This window comes from Centruroides vittatus, unplaced genomic scaffold (genome assembly GCF_030686945.1).
Source record: "Centruroides vittatus isolate TY-2023 unplaced genomic scaffold, ASM3068694v2 contig_370, whole genome shotgun sequence".
NCBI classification, from domain to species: domain Eukaryota; kingdom Metazoa; phylum Arthropoda; class Arachnida; order Scorpiones; family Buthidae; genus Centruroides; species Centruroides vittatus.
Window position 1 is genome coordinate 1,693,731 of NW_027122193.1, and position 27,699 is coordinate 1,721,429.

The following is a 27,699-nucleotide window of genomic DNA, read 5'->3' on the forward strand; positions in this document are numbered from 1 at the left end:
CTTATTTTATTTTCTGTTAAAAATTAATGTGTTATGTTTAATTGTAAAGTTTGAATGTTATTTAAATAGATAATAAAGTAATAAAGTTATGATTTAAATTTATTATAGATAATTTAACAAATATAAATTATTATTTAAAAAAATAGGAGTCACAAAAAAATTATGAAATATTTGGTTGGCCACGAGTATAAAAAGGTTAAGAATCACTGTTCTAAATAATAAAACAAAAGCTTTGTCCTTTGACCCAGTGGAATGGAAACTTATTTACAAGGTAGTAAAACACTGGTTTGTTTACATTTGAGTAGGGGTTAGCAGTGACTACCGCTAATCCTAATCTCTTTAAAATAACAAAGTTTTACTACCCTGAATTAGAATGACAACCTGTGCTACTCCAATTACCAACAAATTTTGTCAATACCTGAAACCTGAAATAATTTACAACAAAGTGAAATTTGAATGTTTATTATATTGTTTCCCCCCCCAAGAGTATTTTACATTTTAGAAAAATTATAAAATACAGAAATAAGATCATTTAATTTCTGACGTAATGTTGATAACTTCCATTTTGAAATATGCAGCGGTACTTGAGATGCCATGCAAACACGCAAACTTAAACAAAAATAATATATATTAATATATAGTTGTTACTGGAAAAAAGTTTCAATACTGCATAACTGTTGGATGAGATTGAGTTTTAAACTAAATCCATTCAGTGTTTCATTGTTATATCTAGAAAAACTAAGATCATTAATGTCAAAAACTTCTGCAAGATTATGTTAATAATCCAAGTGTGTGTATGTTGTAAGATACTTACCTTATCTTTGTCTATAAAATCTAAAAGGCGTCCAGGTGTTGCTACTAAAATATGACAACCTCGTTTTAGTCTAGATGACTGATGTCCAACAGATGTTCCTCCGTAGATAAGTTCTACCTTCAGAATGCTTCCAAATGAAAATTTTCTTGCTTCATTATAAATTTGAATTGCTAATTCTCGGGTAGGAGATATAATAACAGCCCAAGGTTCTTGTGTTGTTAAATTATTAGGATTTGGAAGGTCATTAGATTCAAACATAGTTTGGATGATAGGTAAAAGAAATGCAGCCTGAAATTATTTAGTAATTTAAATTGAATGTACTTCAAACAAACAAACATCAACTTTTATAAACAATTTAAGATACCATTTAAAAAATTATAAATTATCAAGAATCATTTCATTAATAAGAATTAGAATCCCTTAGACATGAAATCTCTTAGAATATTAATTATTATTATTTATTTTGAAAAATCTTACACATACTATTAGATACATTAAATATATAAAAGTATAAAACTTTATCAGAGTATTTATCAGATTAATGATAAAAAAAATTTTATGTTGTGAATACTTAAAAATAATATCTGGTTGATGAATTAAAAAACTGATTTGAAAGTAGTTAAGCTTTTGAAGTGTAAAAGACAGATTACAAATTAAATATTACTAAGAAAATGATAGTTTAATGATTTATTAATGGCATCTGTTATAAAACTTCCATTTCTTAATTTAAAAATACAAAAAGAAACTTAATTTTCACTTACTGTTTTTCCAGATCCAGTTTGTGCACAAGCCATCAAGTCACGTTTAGCAAGAATTATAGGGATTGCATATTTCTGCACAGGAGTTGGTTTAGTGTAATTTAATTTTTGAATGTTTTTAGATAGTGTAGGTCGAAAGTTTGCATCTTCAAAATGAGTTAATGGTGGAGGAGCACCCTGTCCAGTAACTTCAACTGGAATTTTATCATACTTGGAGAAATTAATACCTGTAGGTACACTATCAAATAACTTTGATTCATCTTCTATAGGGTCAGGTGGAATGTAAGGAGCTTCTCTTTGTGTTGTACCTTGAAAATAAATATATTTTAATTTAAAAAAAAATACAAATATCAATGAAACTGAAGCATCATAAAAATATAATGGAAATATCATGCCTGAAATTCATATTCAATTCAATGTACCTTTCAGTCAAACTTGGCTGACACTTTAAAATTCGTGTATTATTTGGTTAACAAGTTTATACACAAAAAACACTTTTTGGACATGTTTGCATTTCAGTGCAATATTTAGATTTGTCACATTTGAATAAGTACTTTAGTTTTCTTTAAATAATAATAAACTATATCAATCATTAGAAAATAGTCAAACCTTGATAACTTGTCACCCAAAATGATGAGACTGGAAAAAAGTGACACCTATCTTCAGTAAGTTCTAATACAATTTAATCTGGATTAATTTCTCATTAGATAAACTAAGTACAGTACATATAATTGGGCAAAATTAAAATGAAGATTTTTTGTGAGAATCTAGAGTTAGGGGGGGGAGATATTTAACAAATTCATTAAAATAATATTTTGAAATTATATTAAATTAAAATTGATAAGAAAATTATCTATCTTTGTAAAAAAACAAGCATTTCCTTTGACTTATGGAGAAAACAGTTAGTTCCTCCTAAATGATAGATGAGTAACATTGCATTCAAACTATCTGCCAGACCTGACTTCCTCTACGTGTCAGAAGTATGGCATGATATTCCAACAATTCTATTGGATGAAGGTTAGTATAAAAAGTGAAAGGTCACCTTCAAACTTGCTATCATCTGACATTTGCACTGGACACTAAATATTTAGCCACTGCTCTCATTTTGATACTCTTATGCAGTGATCAAGGCTTTAGCAACTTTTCCCATTTTGGCACCCTTTCCGAGCATCCAATGCATTAGTCATCCCTCTCCCAATCTCTGTGTTCCCAAGAACTCTCAACTCTCCACCTCAGACATATGTGAACATCAGGTAATATGACATTATTGTTATGTAAAACTAATCTGGTGAGAGAGAGAGTTAAGGGTTAGATTAGAAGTCCTCTCATATGTATTCATATCGATGCTAACCATTTTGTTATTTAATGTACTCCTTTATGTATAGACAATAGTTATAGTTATGTTTTAATAAATAGATATACTCCTAACTTATTGTATTTGTCAGTTGATTTTATGCATAACTCCATCGTTGGCCCAGGTAACACACATAAACCATGTATATCGTATCATTTAACAAAAATAAACTCTCCTAAAATTCCAGTCAAGTTATATCTTCAGCCATTTGGAAGATAAGATAAATTAATTTAATTGCAAGTTAAGGACACAACTAGTTTATCCTAACTAGTGTCAGAACTGATGAGAAGATTGATGAATCTTCTCAACTATTTACCATCCTGTATGTGGAAAAGGGGTTAAAATAATGCAGTGTCAGAGACAATACATTTTATTACTGTCAATGAAACTCATTCTTTGATAATGAAATCTTTCATTTTCTAAGTGAAATAAAGTTCTACTTTTCAGGAATGATAAATTTAGTTCTAAAAATGAATATTTGCTTAGTTTTAACAAGATTTTGCTAATTAAGTAACCTAGTGTTTATTTCAAATATATTTAAATGGTAAATAAAATTATTAAATATTTAAAATTAATCTAAAATGAAAAATTCCAAAAAGCCTCACCTGGTTTTGATTCTGTACAATCTTTTGCCATGTGCCCATCTTTACCACATTTAAAGCAACCAGATCCTTTTTTATTATCAGAATTAGTGCAATCTCTAGATATGTGACCTTCTTCACCACACTTGTAGCAAGCAGATCCTTTTTTACTATCAGAATTTGTGCAATCTTTAGACCTGTGGCCTTCTTCCCCACATCTAAAACAACCCGAACTCTTTCTATTATTGGAACTGGTGCAGTCTTTAGATATGTGACCACTTCCACCACATTTATAGCATTCTAAAATAAAATTTTGTTTTATTTTAAGAAGTTTTATATATAATACCATATACAGAACACATCAAAATTCATAATATATTAGAAGAGTCAGTAGAATTGTTTTTGAAACTACATATTAAAATTCTTATTCAATATTTAAGGTCAAGCTAGGATGTCAAAGTAATTATTAATTTATCTGTTTCTGAACCATAACAAATCACAATTTGTTATGAAGAATATTTTTAATAATGTAAAATGAAGACAACCTTGCATCCAAAAAGTGGAAATTAATGATTGAACTGAATCATAATGTTTACGAAATGAGAACTCAAAATATCCATTTTTAAGTTTATGAAATAGTAAAAACTTGCTTTTCTTTGAGGCAAATTATAAAATCAAGAATAAAGAAACCTACTACTAACATTCCTAAACATTTAAAAAAAAATTAAACAGATTCCAATCCAAAAATGCTTTGCCATTCATAAATATTAAATATGACAAACAAAGAACAAAGAAAAAAAAATCTAAGGCTAAATAAAAACACATCCATACTTTTTATTTTGAAACAATCACCACAATTTTCAATGGAAGAAAAAACCAGGGTACATATATATTGAGTAATTAACATGAAAACAATGTACAAACAACTACTAAATTGTTTTTTTAATAGATCAGATTAGTTCTAATTTCTAATCAATCAGTCTTCTGTGCATTCACAAACAGTTTAAATGTGAATTTTTTACTACAAAAATGGATTTTAGTAAATGACAGTATTTTTAATATATTTTAGCATACCACCTAAATGTTATATTTCAACTAATTATTTATGATTGAGGTGAAATTATATACATTTATTAATAACTTTAAACATACATATACAAAATTACTGATACAATAATTGCTAATGTGGGAAATTATGTTATTTTACAGTTTTAATTTTAAATAAAAATTATAAGTTTTATATAATATTTATATATATATATCTTATATTTATTTAGCAACATAAGCTTGACATACAGGAATAAATTAAGCAAAAACCAAACAAATATCAAAACAAACTGGATGATTATTACAAATTATTTGTAAATGCATAACATTCATTTCACAAAATAAAATGCAAACAAGCTATTCAAATGGTGCATCAAAAGCAAATGCAGCTTATGACTGAAGGACTTTTGAAAGGTAATCACCCTTACCTTTTGAAAATTTCCCCCTTTTTGATTGTGCTATTAGGTTAAAAATTTCTCAATTTTATACATTTCATAATTTTAAAAAGCCAAATTGAATTAAATAGAAATACCTTTTTTCCCACCAGACTGAAAAGAACTTTTAGAGCAATCTCTACTAATATGACCATCTTCTCCACATTTAAAACAACCTATAAAGTACATTAAAAATACTTAGCGCAAAACAATAACGACATTAAAAGTAATTAATGTTTATCAATACTTGTAATTATTTTTGATTAATTGAAAGTAGGATTAACATTCTTAAGTAAAATATTTAAACTTGATACAATTTGTAATTTCATTCAGAAGATTCAAAGAAAGTAAAATATATTTTAAAATTTAAAAAGTTGAAGTTTAAACTTTCTTTAAATTTCTTACAAATTTAAATTTACTTTAAATTACAAATACTATTCTTTTATTATTAAGCTATTAATTCATTAATCTTAAAAACATTATTATTTTAAGTAAAATTAAGTTTTGAAGTTGCATTATATCATCAGTTTAATTACATTATTGTAGTATTTTGAATAAAATACTTAATTACTTAAAAACTTAACAAAAGATGAACATTTGTCTATTCATTGCTCTCAGTTTTACTGTAAGAAAAAGTTCTTGTATACTAAATACTTAAATTGGATGTCACGCTAACAGTTGTATTAATTCAAGTAAGAACTTCAGATAAGGAAGCATTAAAGAAATTAAAAGAAATATTTTATTTCTGCAAGCACTTTCAACATAATTATGCACATCGTCCTCAGGCAGTTTAAATAACAAACAGATTTCGAACAGAATATTTGAATTTAAACAGTAACAACATCAGCCGTTTTGGAACATAACTTTTAAGAATAAGTAAATTTAAAATATTAATTTTCAAACACATAAAATCAACGTGCATGCATCTTAAGATACATACGATATGGTAAAAGTAAAAGTTGATTGGAAGAGCAACCTTAAGAGCATGTTAAGTTAAAACAAATATAAAATACATGTAACATAATTTAAAACACATGTAAAGTATATTAAAATATACGTAAAAGACTGACACGCATGCATCTTAAGTCACATTGAAGGTGCAGGAGATAAATGCAGAATTATTGTTGATGTTTTTTTAAACATCTGTATAAATTAATCCAAACATTGGGCAATTCGAGAGTGGGGGAGTTGCAAGGGGAGAGCAGCATAGTGAGGAGGGCCTCCAAAATGTACAACAAGTTCCCTTCCTCGCAATGTCTGAGTATCACCACCCGATTCCAAAGTGCTGTGTGGTGATGCTGAACCACCAATTTTGATAGTTTGGTATCACAATTGCCTATTGTGACCAAACATTGATGTTCAGACATGCGAATGGCCAGCATTCTAGCGGTCGCACCTATATAATAGGTGTATAGTCCTGATATTGGGTTTTGCAGGGGAATGGAGTACACACCAGATTTTTCCAGGGTGGAAACAGCGTCCTTATCGTTACATAAGAGTCATCTCAGACTTCGGTGCGGGGCTATGGGTTAGCGAAAGTCATTTTGCCTAAAAATCTGGCAAATCTGGGCTGTGAGGCAGCCGCAGAATGGGGAGAAAAGACTGAGTGTTGTCCAGTCCCTTGGTCTATGCAAGGTGGTAGCAGGGAAGAGGGACTGTTTAACGCTGTTTTTGACATGTATTTGGTAGGACCATATCCTGCTGAATGTACCGCTGTGCGGATGGCCTCAAGCTTGGTGTTGATGTGTCGAAAGTAGTAAAAAGGCCCGTCTGATTAAGGGAGCTATGGCCACGTTAACAAACTGTTGTGGCTGATAAGCCATGGTGAGTATTATGGGGGGGGGGAATATTACTAAACTTGTGGTACATGGAGAACGCCAAACCCTCCAGGGATTTATGGATGTGCAGGTCCAAAAAGGCAATTTTTCCCCCAATTTCTTTTTTCCAAGAAAAGTTTATGGAGGAATATACATTTGTAAGGTGACATTCTAATATCAGGAAGAAGTCCTCTGTATCCTGCCCCGCCAAAAGAATGTCATCCACATACCTTAATCACTCTGCAATGACTGACAGATATATCTGTCAAAAGCGATCGTGTGGCAATGGTGAGGGACAGATATATCCGTTAAATTCTTTTGGGGGTATCACCAAAAACTACCACCAAAAAAAATTCACATAAAAAATGAATTATGTAACAATAAAAAAAAAAGACTTTTCTTTACTAGACATAACTGTTTACAAAATATTTTTCCAAAATGGTAATGAGAAAAAAACGTATGAAAAAATACTTTAAAAATTTCCCACGTTTATTCTCCACTACTTTGGGATAGCACCATACCTGACTATCCCACTGTTGAAAGGTTAAATATATTAAGGGGTAAGCTATTCTGAGGGGGAATTCGAAGACCCTGTGTTCAATATGTCTCATGACGAGTTCTGCTAACACAGCTGACAGCAGTGAGCCCATCGCAAACTGTCTGAGGACGAGGTGCATAATTACATCAAAAGTGCTTGAAGAAATAAAATATTTCTTTTAATTTCTTTAACTCCTCCTTATCTGAAGTTCTTACTTAAGTTTAAGTCAATATATTTGTTTAAATTTTATTTTAAAATTATAGTCACTGTATATTGTTTTATTCAGACTAAAAATTTAAAGCAACCATTTGATAAAATTCACTATTCTATCAATGCAATAATAATAATATTTATTTTTTGTGTATTTATGTATACATTTCTTAAACACAAGCATTACTTGATCTAATTTATTTTTAATTTACTGATCTAATACATTTTTAAAAATAAACAATTTTTATGAAAAATACAATGCCTGATTTGTTTACTGTATGGTATAATACTTCATAATATGAACCTGTCAAATTCAACAAACTAAGTAATGATTTTTTGTTTAATTTGATAATATTCATTCATTAGCTAATTATACAAAATAAAATTGAATGGCAGATTTTTTAATTTCATTATTGTATCTACTTATATTTGTTGACAAAATTTATGGTGAAATTCATTAAGTGACTAAGTGTACACACATGCAAGCATCATACTATCACTATCAATATATTACAAAAATCAAAATTCTATTAAGCTCATAATATTAGATGACATTTCAGTAAACACCTTGACATTTTACTACTAGTGAAAAATCTTAGTATTTTAATACTTCCAGTAGCATACAATAGCATTTCAGGAAGACAAAACATACTAGACTACATCACTAATATTAATATAAAATTTAAATTTTATGCAAGATAGTTAATTACTTTCAGAATGTATGCAGATCAACAGATATAACCTTCAATCTATTATTCTATTGATTTGTCTCTTTTTAACACGTTAACTGCCATCCGACGCACCAGCAATCATACTAATTGGGGCTGTACAGAGCCATCCGATTGCCTGACATCGCTATAACCAATGTAGTTTCACTCAAGGTTAAATTATCCTGGCTTTGTAAGACATTGTTTTACATCCTAGTTGCGGCCTTTCGCACACATCTATAAAGTTAACTCGGGCCGCCAGTCGTCATATGTCCTCGTGAAGTGGTTCGACAGCCGGCGGTCATAGTGTTTTTTAATAAAAAACTGTTTTATATCTGATAGTTTTTTTAATAGTGAAGTTAAAAAAAAGGAAAAAACATCAAAAACTAGTTTAATTATTGTTTTATTACATATAAAGTAAATAATATTACAAAACAAAAATCAAAGTATATAAGTGTGAAATAATATATATTTACAGAAAACAATTTATAATGAGTATAAGAGTATAAAAATGAGTATAACATACATGTAAAAACTTTTAATTAGATGAGCGCGTGTAATTACGGTGGGTTGTAATATGAATAGCCCATGGTCTTATAAGTCTCCAGTTCAAGGCCGTACAACTGCAAGTTGTCGTTCATATATTTTTTTTTATCTTCATTCTACTGACTGTTATATAACAACCCTTCTATTTACATTATAATAAAATATTAAATATCAAATTTTCTCATTGTGGCTGGTAAATACGCAAAATATCATATTACAGGCGGCAGTTAACGTGTTAAAACTTATTGTAATCAATGAATAATAAAATGATCTATATTAAATCAAATCTTTATAAATTACTAAATTTAAATGTAAAATTAGTAGTAACTTTCTATTCCTCCATGTGCCTGATAATTTACTTAATGCAAATAATTTAGGCAATTTATATTTAATTAGTTTAAACAATATTAAGAACATTTTATTTTTAATTGAAAGATTCTGAAAATTTTTAAACTATATTCTATAAATATTTACTTTATATTGGTTAAAAGATGTTCATTATTTGAGTGAAAGAGGTTGGAACAGTGAAATTTTTCTTAATGGAATACGGAGTCCAGCACCTTATTGCAGCAGTCCAGCAGTCTAATTTGAGTTATAAAATAAAGTCATTTGCTGCACAATTTAGATTGAATAGGTTTTCGATAAACCTAAATGGTAAAATAATTAATGTCTTAGGTGACTCTGAATGTTCTTTTTGTGCAACATTCTTTTGGATGTTCGAGTTGCTACACTGCCATCTGATTTTTGTTACCAAATTTTATTCTATGATAGTTTTACCATGCTAACTTGGTATAAATTATATAATTTCTTTGTTCATGTACCAAACTTAAAATACCCCTTCTTTAACCCCTTTGTAATAACACCCATTATATCAAATAATAAAGATTGACTGACTGATTGATAAATATTTAGATCAGTCCAGTGAATACAGAAATTATATTCTCTCATAATTACCTCAAATTAAACCATTCTATTGGCTAATAAAACTGAGCTGCTGCTGCTACAAAACTTCCATTAAAACATTAAATTTCTCAGTTTAAATGATTAAAACTTCTTATGTAAAGACCGTATTAACTAATAACATGAAAAATTGTAATAGGAAAATTTACCTTTATTCGATTTTCCTACACCACCACCACGTATTTGATCATAATCTTCATTATTACCATTTACAAATCTGGGTGATTCATCCCATTCGTTGGAATTTCCTACATTCTGTTTATATGAATCATACTGATTATCTGGTTCAAAATCCCAACCATCTGCTGCTTGTGGTTTTTTCTTTGTATCAATAAAATTGTCAGCATCATCATCCCACCTATCTGAATCACTTGTAGTTGTGTAATTTGTAAACTGAGGTTTGGCTTCAGCTTCTCCTAAAGGGAAAGAATATTAACCAATTAATAGATGTTTACAAAGTCTTAAAGTTATTTTATTTTTTTTTTAAATAAAAAAATTCAAAAATGCAGCATTTAAACAAGCATGAAAATTATCTTCATTTTGGCTAACTGCATCACTTTTTACTCATGCAACACCAAAAAATCAACAGCTTGCCATAAGTGTGGCTGCTCTTCCACAGGTGGAATTGCAATTTCACTTGTCACTTTTCCATTTTGCCCTGCATGTGTATATCCTCCTGTAGTTTGATTGGTTGATTAGATTTGGAGGTTTTTGTGGCACAAGGACCTAAGTAGGCCAAAGAGTGCCCAGGTCTAGCCAGTTATGATCAGACCTGAAAGATCAGGCAACATGTCAATTGTTCCGTTCTAGAGTTCTGTATATAAGATTTTCCTTCAGTTATGCCATTGTAGGTTGAATTTGTCAATTATTGTCTAGTACATTCTGTACAGCTGGGTCATCTGAAGATGTTTGTTGTTGAAGGTAGCATTCCCTGGTTGTTTGGTACTGAGGACACATTAGTAATATATGTTTGATGGTAAGTGGAGTATGACAAGTTGAGCATATCGGTTGGGTATCCTTTGTTATTAGATAGTTGTGTATTAGTCTTGTGTGTCCAGTTCTCAGTTGGGCAGGTACTATTTTTTCTTTCTGGTTTTTTGTTGTCTGGTTCTCCATTTTATTAACTCTAGTTTGACGGTGTGTTATTGTTGAGTTGTTTGTTCCAGTTCTCTTGCCATTTCTTGTATATGTACTTGTTGATACAGATGTATAGGCCTTTATAGTATGATCCTGTATGTCTGGGCAGTCAGTAAAAGGCTATCATATTTCCTGCATGTTTAAGACAGTAGGTGTTGTATGCTGTTAAGTGTTGGATTGGTCTGTTATCCTCCAGCTATTAATTGCCTATAGTGCACTGAGTGACTGCATATATTATATGCATTAAATGAGTGTGGTTATGTCTTTGTACATGTTGGAGAGCCATGAAAATTGCAAACAGCTCTACAGTAGTCTTGTTTACAGAAACAGGCCTGCAGCATAGGTGGCCTCAATACAGACAAAAGCTGCTCCAACTGTTGTTGATTTTGAATCATCTGTACCTTTAGTTTGACGAAAATATCAAACTTAATTTGTTTATCACAAAAATGGAGAGAGGAAAAAATTAATCTAAATATATCAAATTAACTAACTCCAAAATAATACTTGTTATGACTAACAAGTGATTATTTATTGAGAGTCAATGTAAGGTTGCAAGTTTTAATCATATTTTTAATTATTTCATTTAAAATATATGCTCTCCATCTCAAATTAGTAGTTTTGCCTCTGTACAATATACTTTTCCTTTAACAAGAGTCATGCTGATCATCTATTAACTGCTTTCAGACAAAACTTTTGAATTGAAACAACATTACTTCTGATTTTGTATCAGAAGTTTGTATATAATTAATCAGTACCTCCTGCCCATATCTGGTCTCTGATTCATCTAATTCCATTCAAGATTACAGAAAGAAAGATGGACAAACAGATGACAGTGGAAATTTATAGGTCTACAGTTTTTTCAAATTGCAGCCCAATGAACAACAAGTCCTTACAGAATAACTCTTAAAAACAAAACTTTCCTTCAAAATGATTATTAAATAAAATAACATTTTATATTCTTTTAAAAATATACTGTATTTATCCATAAAAGATCAAAAACAAATTACAAATTATGAAAATTATTCATATTAGTTTTGGAAAGTTATATTTACAATTAGAATTTGTTTTTTTTTTAAGCAGCTGAAAATTTAAAAATTTTTGGTAAAAATACAAATCTTTTTTCAAAATGTTTCCAGAGAATAAATCTGTATTAAAAAGGAAAAGTTTCCTACCTGGAAGATTTAATGTAAAGAAAGCTGTAAACTTACTTTCAAATGGATTATTTGTCCCTGTAGTAAATTGACTGCTGAATCCTCTTCCTCTTCCAATGCTATAGAGAAAACAAAATTTCATTATACTACCCAAACTAACAACAAAGTCATTAGGCATAAACTGCATAACTAAATGTAAATCTGCAGTAATCTGAATTTATTTAAATATAAGAACACATGAAAAGAATCAAGTAAATATACAAAACTGTTTCAAACATGCTGCAAAAACATTTAGTTTAAATTTAACCAGATGGGGTTCAATTCTATCACTGGAAATATGATTTTAAATTAATCCAGACTTCTTAATTTATAGGTAACAAGCAAAATTATTTGCTACATTCACTCAAACTGGCCAATCTCAGTTAAGTTAAAGCTAACCCACAATAAATGAAGCTGGCCAGTCAGCCTTAACATGTTAGTAGTATTGTACTGAATATCAATTGATTTATCTGAATCTGCTCTAGCCATTTGCCAATAAAAAACTCATTTAATATAAATTCAAAATCACTGATCAAGTAGTAGTCAATCATATCACACAATAGTCATAGAAAATATTTCTAGAATGAAAATCAGAAGGCTCCTTGTGACTTCTTATAACAATAATTTACAAACTTTTATAGAATTTATATATGTATATATGAAATAATTCTGTTTGTGGCTTTTTACGTAAACAGCTTGTGAATTTCTTGCATAAATAAATATTTTACCTTATTCCAGAATATTAAATCAATTGTCAAAAATTGTTAAGTCTCAAATTCTGTGCAGTATTATTTTTTCATTAACCAGAACATATTATTTCAGTCTGAGAATGATTACGAAATTTATTTGACGGGCATTCAACTCTAATTTTCAACCATATATTCTTAGAGCTGTTTCATATACTACATTGAATTGTTCTCAGCTGAATTTATTATTCTTGAAGGTAACACATTGTTTGTACACAAGCATATGTTGAGGAAACAAATTAACAGTATGATTCTTTTCATTTTATTATCCCATTAGTAAATCATAATTCTATTAAGAACATGAAACAACAAATAAATAAAAATCAAAATTTGATTGATATATTAATTTATCACACAAATCAAGTTTTGATAAACAAAATGTTTAACTTGAATATTTTTAAATATCAAAAATAAAATATAAATTAGATATTAAAGTTTGTCTTATTTACATATTTACTTACAAAAAACTATTTAGTTACATTTGACTAGTGAACAGGCTTATTACACATGTAAGTAAGTAGTTTTTTGTAATTAAATAATACAGACAGTTTTTTGTAATTAAATAATACAGAAGCTTTTTAAATATAAGACAAATTTCATATTTGCATAGAATTTTTGTTTTTTACTTCCAGTAAAATCAAATTACATAAAACTACAAATCAGAGTTATCAAATTTTAATATTCATATTTTGTACTGTACATTGTATTTTACTGAAGCCTTATTAAAATTTTAACTTTTATCATAAAAAATGAATTTGTTAGTCTGTGTTTTAACATTAAATTTTATTTCTAAATTTTAATTTCACTTTAAATTTATCCCATATTTGTTAAATTCTAGAAAACAAAATATTCCCAAGTTTTAGAAATTATTTTTCATATGTTCCTCTAAAACTATCAAGCAAATTAAAATTTTGATGTTTTTTCTTCCTCCTCCCATTTTTTAGATGGGAGATCTTATGAGGAAGATACAATAAAATCTGGATTAAGCAAACAAAAATCTTCTTTAAGGCAGCTTTACAGTTTACAATTACATATTGCAATTACAGTTCAAGAGTTCAGTGTATTTGACTGAGATCTGTTACAATCCAATTCAATACTTGCTTACATGTGACATAAGCATATTCCCTATACATACAATGTAAATAAATTCAAAATATGAGGCACTCCTGTAATTCACATTTCAGGAAGCTGTTCAAACTCCAAATCATTTTTCTTCATTAAAAATAATAATGGAAAGTGAATTAATCCATTCCCAAACCTGAAATAATACTCATTTTGATAAACTTAAAACAGCAAACACACAATTTAATTTAAGGAAAAAATAAATTAAATGCCCTATAATATGAAAACGAAAAATAGTGTAAAAATGGTGTAAGAATTGCATTAACTGGTCTCACACAGCAGACTGTCATCTTAAACATGGCCACCAGATATGTCAAACTTGTACCACTTTTATGCTTTGCAATAAGTTCCTTTTTCATCTCAATTGTCAATATTACCAATTCTTATGTAATTGTATTGTATTAAAATGGCCAACTATTGCACAGTCATCCAAGCAGAGATGTGGGCCATGTTCAATGCTCTTAAACACATCCAAAAAAATAGCAACTATTACACATGACTAATAGAAATATTCACAGACAGCAGAGCTCAAGAATATTCTCAAGAATAAAACTGTCAACTTCAGTTAAAGGTTGGGCTCAACATATGTTGACATAAATAGGGTCTAATGCCAGCTGGCATTAGACCTTATCCAAATCACTGAAGCCATTCGTACCAAACACCATGCTGCTTTTCATTGGATCCCAGCCCACAAAGGCCATGATGGAAATGAACAGGCTGACAAAAAGGCTAAAAGGGTGACTGATTCAAATACATGAGTTAGTTACAGTAGGATCCCTCTGAACACATCAATAAAAATATTAAATATTCCACTCTTCCTGCCCCCATAGGCTATGGCAGGAAGAGTGGCACAGTTCAACTACGGGTAGACACTTACAAATTCTTCCCCTCTATTCACGAGAGGATTAATAATAAACATTCCAAACCCTCTTTTGGTATCATCCAGTGCCTCACCCAGCATGGGAACTTTAACAGTTACCTTTACTGCTTTCAGAAAACAAACTATAAAAATTGTTTTGGTCTCTTGAACACTATTACAGGGTGTTTGGAAATATCCGTTACAAACTTCTAGGATTTGTAGAGGGGAGCGAGTACATAATATTTTGATTAGGAACCCATGTCCGGAAACGTACAGTTTCCGTTCTATGACAGTTTCAATTCAGATGTTTAACTCTTCCACTTCTACTTGAGGAATTTGAATTAGCCATGACACAGTGCAATTATTAGGTAATTATTCAAAAGGAAACATAATGAAACATCCATTTATCACTTACACACATTTGTTTTTATTAACACAAACTTTACATGTTTACATTATTCCGAAACAAAAAAGAACCCAGCATACTGTACGTACAGAACAGTACCAATGCATTACAACAGCGGCTCGATATGGCGACCACCAACGTTCTTACAGACATTGTACCTATGAAGCATGTTCTGGTACACTCAGACTTTTCTTTCCCTCAGCAGAAGTGGAAGAGTTAAACATCTAAATTGAAACCATCATAGAACGGAAACGGTATGTTTCTGGACATGGGCTCCTAATCAAAATATTATGTACTCACTCCTCTTTACAAGTCCTAGAAGTTTGTAACAGGAATTTCCGAACCTTGCATAGTGCAAACATATAAACACTTGCTTTTGTAATCCAAAACAATTACCGACACAGTTTCAAGATTACAAAAACAAGTCAAAAAATGGAAATGGCAACATTCATTGAGAGATCAACTGAACTGAATAAACTTAAGGTGAAGATTGCAAAGTATTTGTGTGTTTGCACTATATAGTGTTCAAGAGACCAAAACAATTACTAACACAGTTTCAAGATCACAAAAATATAAAAATTGTGATATCGACAATGACCAAGAAGACGACGTAAAGCATTTCTTGTACAAGTGTACCAAATATGAAAATCAACACACCGAGTTCAAGGCATCATGCCTCCATGCTGGCTATAGCTGGCCTCCTAATGAAAAGGACTTAGTCACAGACAGTACCCTTTTAAGGACATTCAACAAATTCATCACCAAGACCAGGACTCCCACGCAGATCACCTATTTATGTCAACATATGTTGAGCCCAACCAAATGAACAATAATGACTTATCAGCATCTACTGATAACAACAACAACAACAACGATGAAAACAACTGCTATGATAACAGTTGCAGCAGTGATAATCCATCATTCTGGCTGTCAAAGTTCACCCCAATTGTGGTCTGCAATTTTCCCATCAGTGAACAAGAACAGAACATTGTGTTGCCCATCCACCTCTGACTGTATGTGAAGTTTTTGTGCCCTACTTACTGCTTTGGTTTATTGTTATTTTCACTGCAATGTTACATGTCTTTATTTCTGTTATTTTTGTTTATTGTTTTTACTGTATTTTTTGTTCTTTGTTTTCTATGTTGTAACCCATACATTCTTGTAAATATCTATGTATTCATCACATTTTGTAACTTTTGTATAATTTTCATCCTTATAAATTCCAATGCAGCTCTTGGAGCCCCCTTCTCCTCCTTCATTCCCACTTTCCAATCAATTTTTCTCTTTCTTTCTCCATCTTAAGTTCTTCCCAGCCTTTCTTCCTTTTCAACCCTTAGGGCAAAGTCAGTTTACATAACAGACAGCACTCTAATCCTTTATAACAACAACAATAATTGTATTGTAGAAAAATACATGAAAAATCAATTTTTCTTTCTGTTCTGACTTTCAGAGGGTAGGTAACTCCAAATTCCTAAATTATATCAATAATGAAATAAAAGTTAAAGTTAAAAAAGGTGAAAGCAAACCCAATTGCAGAGAAACACTATCACACTTTCAGATTCCCTAAATGCATTTTGCCACAAAATTTAGGCCTCCTCGGTAGGGTTTACAGCATACAGTTCAAACTCTGACAATATTCCATCATGGGTTTCCATTACAAATTTCCATCTATATATCCGACAAAAGTTTCCAGCATGCAGCTGTCAACATGTTTAATGTCAAATGTGAATTTCTACCAAGTGCCAAATTATATTAATTACCACAGAGTTATAATTTTGACAATTCTTTGGCATTTTAGAATTTAAGTTAAAATACATACCCACAGCCTCTTCCAAAACTTCCTCCTTTCTGAAATAAAATAAAAATTACATTTATTAAATTTCTAACTTAAATATTTATTAGATTATTAATTTTGTTAGATATTTAATAATTTTAGTTTATTATATACAGTTTTGTAAAAAATGTTACATAATGCTAGGATCTCAATCCTTGGGAATGATTCAATTTTGTTTTGAAAGAGATGCTTAGCAAACTGTACTGGTTGTATCATTGCTTTGTGTGTAATAAAATAATGGATGATGCAGTGATGTATGTCGCCACCTCCTAGATATTGTGTGTTTTTTTTTTTTTTGGTTATTTTCTCACATTTATGTTATGTAAATTTATTACTGATTGAATGCTTGATAATTTAATTTTAACTAGTTTTTTTTTTTTTAAATTTTCTATGATTGTAATCACTTAAATTATTAATAAATGGGTCTCATAACTCTCGTGAGAAAAAGCTATAATGAGAACTAGTATAGTGACCATTAAAGCAAATTTTGTTGTGTCTCTTTTTAGAAGTAACAAGAAGCATAAACACAACGATCATAATATTACATAACATAATTTTGAGGCAGATTAAGTCCAAAAACAAAGAATAGCAATCATTTATAGTGAGGAACGTCACCAAGAAACTTTTTGATACAGTGTGTTAAGCCTAACCTAATGGATATTGTGTTGATTGGAATACCAAGCAGATTAGTGAGTAGAAAGTTTGTCGTCTCAGGATTTGTTCAGTAAACGTAACCGTACTAGTTTAATATAGCATATTGCAAGTTAGTATTCATCATGGACATCTCGCAACAAAAAAGGAATTGTAAGGTTATTAAACAAAGCATAACAAGACATAATTTTGCCTTTGGTAGTGAAGCTCAAAATGCAATTATTCATATTCTTAGCACAAGAACCACGTTATTAGACAATACGTGGAAAGAGTATCTTAATATAAGTAACAATATAATCATGTATGGTACAGATGAACAATCAACAGCTTAACAAAAATTATGAAGTAGTAGAGGAAAAATGTATTCAAGTATGATCCAAATTATCATTATTAATTGATGAAAAAACACCGATAACAGACATCAACACAAGCATCACCACGACAGTCAAATGAATCATTTGAAAGGCAGGCAAGCTCCAAGTCAATAAAATTGCCAAAAATTAAACTACCAACATTTGATCCATTCTAAATAATCTCCGTCAAGTTCATAGACTTATTTTCAGCAATAGTGCATAACAATGCAACTTTAACAAATGCACAAAAACTTCACCACCTTAAATCAGTTTTAAAGGGAGAAGCTGAACGACTCCTACACTCCATTGAAGTCAGTGATGGTAATTATACAGAAGCATGGAAGACACTGCAAGATAAATATGAAAATGAACGGCAGATTATTAACAGTCATCTTAAGGCTCTTTTTCAACAGCCACATGCAAAGATTTATTCAGCAAATGAAATCAAATGACTACTAGACCCTACTGTAAAACATATCAGAGCATTAGCAGTGTTAAAATTGCTGACAAATCATTGGGATCACATTTTGGTTTATACATTAAGCTGTAAGGAACTGAGTCCGAGTGTTATTTTTATTTTATTATATTTTGTTTGGGGCTTATGTTTAGTTAGGACAAAGGTTCCCCACCACTCTCTTATTAGTAACCAAAAAATAAGATAATAAACCAACTCACGAAAGAACGAGCACCATAGGAAAAATCACGCGCACTTGCACTGCCCAGCGGAGATAAACAGCCCGCAGAAAAAAAAATGGAAAGGGGAATCCCCACACTCACTAGAAAAGAAATACTTACTAAACCGTCAAAACATCCCAGAAAATTGTGCTAAATGCTTTGTAAACGCTTTATAAGACTTTGTCAGAGAATTGAAGCTGCCAGAAAAAAATTTGATGGTAGAAAAACTAAGTTTGTAAATAAGGGGAGTAACCTAGATGAATTGTGACGTCACCTCACAGCATAAAACAAGCATGCTAACCGAAGACGATCAAGGTGATTCCTGATCAAGGAGATTTCCAGAGCGAGGTGTACTACTGTGTGAAAGATTCGAGGCGAAGCCCAGATTGAGAATTAGGTGATCCAAGGTGTTTAAAGAGGAATTTGATTTGACGATAGCGAAAGGATTGAGGAAACAGGTTCCTAGTATAGTGAGGTGACAGATAGACGTTTAGTTCGTAAGAGGTTTTGTTCATAGTTCTTAAGTATTTGGTTTGTCAAATTTTCAAAGGGAAATTAAGATTAAGTTAAGCTAAGTAGCTGAATTTTATTGTCGGGTTGACTTGTTGATTTTCGTTAATAAATTTTGTTTTGGATTATAGACAATTGTACATAGTTAAATTCGATTTACTAATTAAATATATTTGAAACTTTTGCTTTGACTTGATATTTGTCGTTATTCTTACTAATTTTTTTGGTGCACGCGTAAAAGCCCAGGCCTGGCAAACTAATCTCGAATCCACGTAAAGTACCCATCAGATTAACGGAAGTTTTACCAGCTGCAGTTAGTGTCGGTTTCCTAAGATACTAAAAATAGTACTTTACAAAGCAACAAACTTGATTATGAAACAAGAAAACAGTGGGAATTAAAGGCTACGGCGACTACATTCCCTACATTCAATGAGTTGAAGCAATTTCTGGAGCAGAGATATATTTTCTAGAGATTTCCGTGAGCAATGTGTTGAAACAAAAAACACAACAAAACATAGGAAAACAGTCAAGTACACGCAAAGCTCATAATGTGACAGTTTTAAGTTGCCCAGTTTGCAAGGAAACACATCATGTTTTTTACTGTCCAGCATTCCAGAAACAGAACGTGAAAACTCATAAGGCCACTATCAAGAATGCTGGACTCTGTTTTAACTGTTTTAAGGGTAATCACTCAGTGAAAGATTGTAAATCTACAGCTACATGCATTGTCATAAGAACACCATGATAACATAACACCATGATACATGAAGACAAGTCTCCCGCTCTAGTTACAGCATCAAACACAGCATCTTGTATAACAGCAAATTGCAACACTAGTGAAGTGATTATTACATACCACGCATCTGAAACTCGACAAAAAACTGTCTTGTTAGCAATGTGTAGTAGTTAATATGATTGACTCATTTGGGACCAAACATTGAGCCAGACTACTACTAGATAATGGATCACAGTCATCATTTGTTAGTGAGGCATTTGTGCAAAGAACAAGATTGCCATGAGAAACTGGAAAATTAAGAGTTGTAGGTCTGGGTCAAACAGATTCTGGAGTTACGAAGGGTATAGTGAAGCTACAACTTCAGTCGATATATGACCAGTTCTCTTTACAAATTAACACATTCGTATTACCGAAGCTTACAGGTATTCTCCCAGCAGTAAAGGTTAACATTTCAGACTAGAAGCACATTAAAAATATAGATCTAACAGACTCAGCATTCAACAAGCCTTGTGAAATAGACATTCTATTAGGGGCAGATTATCATCATGATGTTTTAACATCCACTCCAATAGTGAAGGAGTCAAACTGTCCTTATTTACAGCTCACATGGTTTGGATGAGTAGTTTCTGGTCCTGTGGGCCAGCAGCTTGAAGACAAGGTGATGTGCAACTTTGTTACAAGTAACACAGATAAAACAATTTTACTGATACTGATACTGAAACAATTTTGGGTAATCGAAGAGGTAGAAGCAACACAAAAATGTCAGCAGAAGGAACAAACTCTGAAGAACGTTTTCAAAAAACTCATCAAAGACAAGAAACTGGACGCTATTCAATCTCATTTCCCTTTAGGGAAGAAAGACCAACGTTAGGAGATTCCAAGCAAATGACACTCCATCAGCTTCAGGCATTGGAAAGAAGGCTAGAAAAAGATTCGTACATTCGTACTCAATACAATGATTTCATGAATGAGTATGAAAATAAACACCACGTGTCTGAAGTCATATAAACTACTGAAGAGTGCTACTATATACCTCATCATTACGTCATACGAGAAAGTAAAGAAACCATGAAGCTCCATGCGGTTTTTGATGCCTCAGCCAAGTCATCGAACAATAAATTACTAAATGAACAAATCTGTGTAGGACCGAAAATCCAAGATGATTTATTTGAAATCTTACTTCGTTTCCATACATGGAAAATTGCTATATCAGCAGACATAGAAAAGATGTTCAGACAGATATATATGAACAATGAAGATAGATGGCGGCAATGCATTTTGTGGAGATCATTACCAGAATTGCCAGTGAAAGAATATGAACTAAACTCAGTAATGTATGGTACCACAACTGGTCCATATTTAGCTACAAGGACCTTGAAACAACTGTCAATCAATAAAAGAGAATATTTTCCTGGAGCATCGACAGTGGTTGAATGTGACTTCTACGTGGACGATTTAATGACAGGTAGAGATGAAGGCCAGGAAGCAGTTTATTTGTGTCAACAGCTTAAAAATTGTCCTTTATTTAGCATCTTTGTATCTTCACAAGTGGATCTCAAATCAGCCTTACAACAATCTGAGAGTACTGACAATAATCACATTAAGGTATCTGACTCAATGAAGGCCTTAGGTCTTAATTGGAACAAAGGAAGATATATTTTACTTTGTGTTGTGCAAATTCTCTAGTCAACCACCTACAAAGCATACTGTAATTTCAGACATTGCATGACTATTTCATCCATTGGGTTGGTTAGCACCAGTCATAATCAAGGCCAAAATGATGTGCCAACGCCTTTGGACAATTGAAACACCATGGGATGAATTGTTACCTACAGTCATTACAGAACAATGGAAGGGCTTTAGGGCCAAACTTCAAACATTAATAGAAATAAAAATATCATGTCATGCTATTAACAGAAAATATCCACTTCAACTGCATGGGTTTGCTGACACACCTGAACAAGCTTATGCTGCTGTCATGTACAGCAGGCAACAAATTCAGGGAGAAGTTGTAATCAAGATACTCTGTGCAAAGACTAAAGTGGCTCCATTGAAGGTTGTGACTCTTCCTAGATTGGAACTCTGTGCTATACAACTCTTAGCTAAGCTAATGCATCGAGTGAATCAACATTTGCAAATTGCTTGGTCAGATTGAACTATAGCTTTGTCTTCGATTAAAAGTGAGCCTAGAAATTGGAAAACTTTTGTGGCAAACCGAGGCAGACTTATCTTCCTCCACAACACTGGAAGCACATTAAATCCAAAGATAATCCTGCAGACTATGCGTCACGTGTGCTTAACCCAGCTACATTAAACTCATGTGATCAATGGTGGAATGGACAAAGGTTTTTTTATGATGAGGAACTAACTTGGAAATACAATCAATTATTATGATGTTGACGAAGAAAGAAAGAAGACAACGGCCGCTTCCACAGGCAAAACTGATATGGAAGATCCTTTGAATATAAGAAATTCTTCTTCATGGTTAAAACTTCAATGCATTCTTGCTTATTGCAGAAGATTTAACAACTGTAAGAAAGGAAAGAAAAATAGACAAATAGGACATTTAACTCCAACAGAAACAAAACATGTTGTGATCTGCATTGTTCAACATGTACAGCAGGTTTGCTTTAGAGATGTTTTTGAAGCAATTAAAACAAATAACTCAAAACACAGATTACACACACTTGCATCATTTGTTGATGAGCAGTGCGGTCTTTGAGTTGGAGGCAGACTACAGAATGCAAATATTAGTTTTGATGCAAGACATCCACTACTGTTACCAGAGAAACACCACCCCACTAAAATCATTGTGCAATATTTTCACAAGTTGCTGTTTCATCTGAGCATTAATCTCTTGATAGCTCAAATTCGACAACTGTTCTGGATTCCGCATACTTGAAATTCAGTAAAGAGATATACTAAAAATTGTATGGTTTGTTTTCGAGATCAGGCTTCGGAAGTAAGTCAACAAATAGGTGTCCTTCCACAGTATCATGTTCAGCAACTGTGACCTTTCTCAAAAGTTGGAACAGATTATGCAGGACCATTTCCTATTAATATGTCACATGGAACAACAACAAAACACTGGAAATCATATTTAGCATGGCTACAAAGGCAGTCCATCTTGAGGTCATAAGTGACTTGACAACTGCAGCTTTTACAGCAGCTTTGAGAAGGTTTACTTCAAGAAGAGGTAAGTTTGTGCCTTTGTCACCGATATATTTAGTGACAAAGGCACAAACTGTCAGTGTTAACAGTGAGCTTCGAGAGTTACTGCAATTTTTAAATAAAGACAGTACTAAACAGGAAGTCATTTCAACTAGTTGTAATCAAGGTATGAGCTGGCACTTTATTCCTCCTCATTCCCCACATTTTGGCAGATTATGGAATCAAGTATCAAATCTGCTAAAAAGCATATGAGATGAATCATAGACAATCAAATTCTTACTTATGAAGAATTAATCACTGTATTTTATCAAATTGAGGCTTGTTTGAATTCACAACCTCTGACACCAATCAGTGAAGATCCAAATGAACTATCAGCATTAACTCCAGTGCACATCCTTCTTGGGGAAGCCCTAACTTCTTTACCAGAACCTGATCTTCAGCATATTACGCTGAATTGATTATCCCATGGCAGTTACTCCAGTGCATGGTGCAAGACATTTGGAGTACTTGAGCCAACTACAAAATAGACCAAAATAGGAAAAAAAAGAAGAAACCTACAGTACAATGATTTAGTTCTTGTCAAAGAAAAGAATATACCACCTACAAAGTGGATTTTGCCGGAATTATAAGAACCCACTCTGACAAGGATGGACACGTCAGAGTCGACATAAAAACGAAGGACGGAATGTTTACTCAAAACATCAATCAGCTATTTAGATTGCCTGAAAACTTAAGTAATCTTAAAATCTAGGGATTTCAAGGTGGGCAGGATGGATGGCGCAGTGATGGATGTCATCACCCCACAGTATTTTTTTTTTTAAGTTTGCTCACATTTATGTTTTGTAAATTTATTACTATTTGAATGCTTCATAATTTAGTTTTAACTAGTTTTTTTTACATTTTCTATGACTGTAATCACTGTTAAATGATTAATAAATAAATCTCATAACTCCCGTGAGAAAAAAAGCAAGAACGAAAACTAGTATGGTGACCGTTAGTTACAGCAAATTTTGTTCTGTCTTTTTTTAGCAGAAATGAGAAGCATAAATACAACGATCATTTATTACATAACAATGTTAAAGTTTACCTTGGTAATCCCAATGGCAGTGCTTCGGTTAGGTTAACTACATTCTTAGTAATGTTTCCTTTTTTTATTTTGTTCAAGAACTACTGTGAATCAATAACTAGTGATATTAAAGAATCTGCGGCCTGCCGGTGGCTCCCCTCCGGGAGGAATCCATCGGAAACACGGCCATTGAAGTGACCAAGGTAAACTTTAACCAAATAATGTAACATTCAATACCCTGTATACAATTCCTTAGTACAAATAAGAGTTGAAGATATCTACTTTCAAAATTATGTAAGGCATATGTGCAGCATGTTATGGCACATTTCGAAGGAATGGAATGGCTATTTTTGTACATTTGTAGTTCAAATATATAAAAATAGTGTTGCATAACTTATGGACAATTCCAATTACAGATTCCCAAAAGATCCTTGTAATTATTTAACTAATGAAAACAAATACAATCCACATCAAAGCATAGAAGAAATTTAATACAGACTATAGCATGTATATATTAGTAGCATGATTGTGCCACACAACTGCAAGTAATATAGGTATTTGAATGAGATTAAAATTGCACTTGTAAAACTTTTACATGATATATTCATTCACAAAATAAAAATTCAATCCAGCCAAATTTTCAATCTAAGCAACTGTGCAGTTGCCTCTCAAATAATTCATCCACATTTCATTTAAATTTGTATTAACAACAGCCAAAAGAAAAATTATTGTAAAGTCATTTATACATGACAGTACAAAAAAAGTGTACAGGTACTCCTCACTTTACGACTGAGTTCCGTTCCGACAACTACATCGTTAAGCGAATTGGTCGCTAAGCGAGGAGCATGCGTCGGGAATATAGAATTGTTGTAAAATTATACAAATTATGCAACAAACTTCAAATTTATTCATAAAAAGACTATTATAGTACTATAAGACAATTATAGTACGCGCAAGCCTATTTCTCAACACTCAAGCTGAGAAAGGGGATTCCCCAAATTTCAGGTCGAAACTCGATTGGTCGTAAGTGCGAGTTGTTGTTAAGCAGATAGGTCGTAAAGTGAGGAGTACCTGTATTCAATTTGGCCACTAGTGTGTCATTTCAGTTGCCATATTGTGATGTTTTCAAGTTATGATGAATTGCTTACTGAATAAGTTTTGTCTATTTGTTTAGAATCACATATATATTATTTGTTTTTTTTCAGAACCATCTGGTCCCACATTTTCCCACAAAGAACCAATCCACATGATTAAAGTCAGAATGTAAACAAACGTTAAAAAATAGCCATATTCTTCATTTTAGAGATTTAATTCTACTAGTTTTCATGTTATTTGACTTTACTTAGACAAGTATTCTTATCAAAAGCATCTAGCTGTAAAATTTACCAGGAAACTCATTACTTCCGGATATTGCATAATTGCAGGAAAAAATTAACTAATCACTCCTCTCCCGCTAAGTAATTAGAGACAGTGTAAATAATGGCAATAACTTCTCCCTGTTCTAGCTAGGGAGCTAGATTTTGTTTTATTTAAAAGAAGACAGCTGTGTCTATTTAATAGATGTACAAAGAGCAGCAATTCTCTGTAAATTAATTTTTTTTCTTTTGTTCATAAACTTTAAGTTTTATTATTATTTTAAATTTGTATAAAACTAAAAATTAAACAATTGTAAACTGTAATATGTTTTTAATCAAACACAAAAAACAGATTGAATACAGCACGATATTGAAACGAAATATCACGATTTAAAAAATTACCCAAAAACTGTAAAAATGCACTGCATAACAAATTCCACCTATTTACACCATTCCTGAATAGAATGGGTTAAGTACATCTCTCAACTGATCACAGATCACAAATACGAGGGCTATTTTTTAAATAAGGTCCGTTTGTGAATGAAAGTGAGAATAATGAGCAATCACGGCAGTATGCATGCGCTTCTGCTCCGAGCAAGCTTGGCGCGCGTTTTGACGCCATTTGCAGCCATATCGTCTGTCTGTATGCTGAGCTGTAGAAGTTTAAAATGTTTAAGAAAATTGAGTCTCCCGCCGACTGTGAGATACGATCTGTTATTTGATTCTTGAATGCAAGAAACTTGGCAGCAGCGGAAATTCACCGTCAGATTTGTGAAGTTTACCGTGATAATGCTATGAGTGACAGTAAAGTTCGAAAATGGGTAAGAATGTTTAAGGATGGGCGAGTTAATGTGCATGATGAGCCATGCCCTGGCCGACCTTCTCCGATTTCTGAAGATTTGATTCGTGATGTGGATAACAAAATTCGAGAGAACCGACGATTCACGATTTCAATGTTATCAATTGAATTTCCACAGATTTCAAAATCAGTTTTGTATACCATTGTTTCGGAGAAACTGAATTATCGAAAATTGTTTTCTCGGTGTGTTCCAAGACTGCTTTCTGACGATCACAAAACAAAAAGATTAAACAGTGCTTTATCGTTTTGACTCGATACGATCATCCACACAGTCCAGACCTTGCACCCAGTGATTTTCACTTGTTTCGATACTTAAAGGAGTTCCTTGGTGGTCAATATTTCAACGACGAAGAAGTGAAAACTGCAGTCGTGGATTGGGCTTCTTGACAGGCGACAGATTTCTTTGAAGTCGGAATTCAAAAAATTGTTGAGCGGTATGACAAATGTTTAAACAAAATGGAAATTATGTAGAAAAGTAGATAGAAGTATGTAGAATATGGAAAAAAATATATTTTAATGATATTTACAGTATTTTTCTTCTTATTAAAAAACTGACCTTATTTAAAAAATAGCCTTCGTACTGTTCAAATCACCAGTTTTAATTGAGTTTCCAAATCCAGTCCACTGACAACGCAAATGTCCAAAATATAGTGATACATGTTAACCATTACTTCTCTGATCTTTACAACAGATTTCTAAGAACAAGGATAGTAACCTGACATACAAATGGAATCCTACTATTTATTCATTATTAAAAAATTCAAAGAATCCAATAAATTACAATTCACTTCCATGTTCTATTCCATTCCTCTTAAGGACAAACTGTTTAACTAAAACCTAGTTTACATTGGAACCCCTAAAAGATCATTGGAGAAATGATTAAGGAGCATTTATACTCTTAAAAAGGGCCTATCCTCTGCCACCTGAGTTCTTACATGAGCAAAAATGACATCAAGGTAGCTTATGGCCAAGTTTCCATTATACATCCAGCTCTAATTGGTCCAACTTGAAAATTTTCAAGGCATCATTTAAAGACAGCAATTAATTATAGGGAAGCAGAATATATCTCCTCATGCAAGGAGATCCTTATATCATCATCCTACTTTGACATCAATCACATATCAGGAGGCAACCAGTAATATGCTAAGTTTGGTATTTTTGAACTGTGTATACAATTGTTGTTATGCACTCTGTTCTATCTTCCAAATTTCTTTTCAACCTGAAGTTCACAACTTACGTTTGTCAAAAATTTTAGTTTATTAA

General features: G+C 31.9%; 1 protein-coding gene across 1 annotated transcript in view; it reads right to left on the reverse strand.

The window, feature by feature from the left end:
- Positions 1-27,699, reverse strand: part of LOC136975299 (ATP-dependent RNA helicase vasa) — an 83,574-nt gene that overhangs the window by 39,844 nt on the left and 16,031 nt on the right. Inside the window, exons 3-9 of the mRNA XM_067270341.1 lie at positions 17,046-17,074; positions 12,112-12,173; positions 9,916-10,182; positions 5,087-5,164; positions 3,532-3,807; positions 1,576-1,880; positions 815-1,102 (exon numbers count right to left, since the gene is read on the reverse strand). Coding sequence (XP_067126442.1) covers positions 815-1,102; positions 1,576-1,880; positions 3,532-3,807; positions 5,087-5,164; positions 9,916-10,182; positions 12,112-12,173; positions 17,046-17,074 — 1,305 coding nt within the window. The remainder of the gene's footprint in view (positions 1-814; positions 1,103-1,575; positions 1,881-3,531; positions 3,808-5,086; positions 5,165-9,915; positions 10,183-12,111; positions 12,174-17,045; positions 17,075-27,699) is intronic.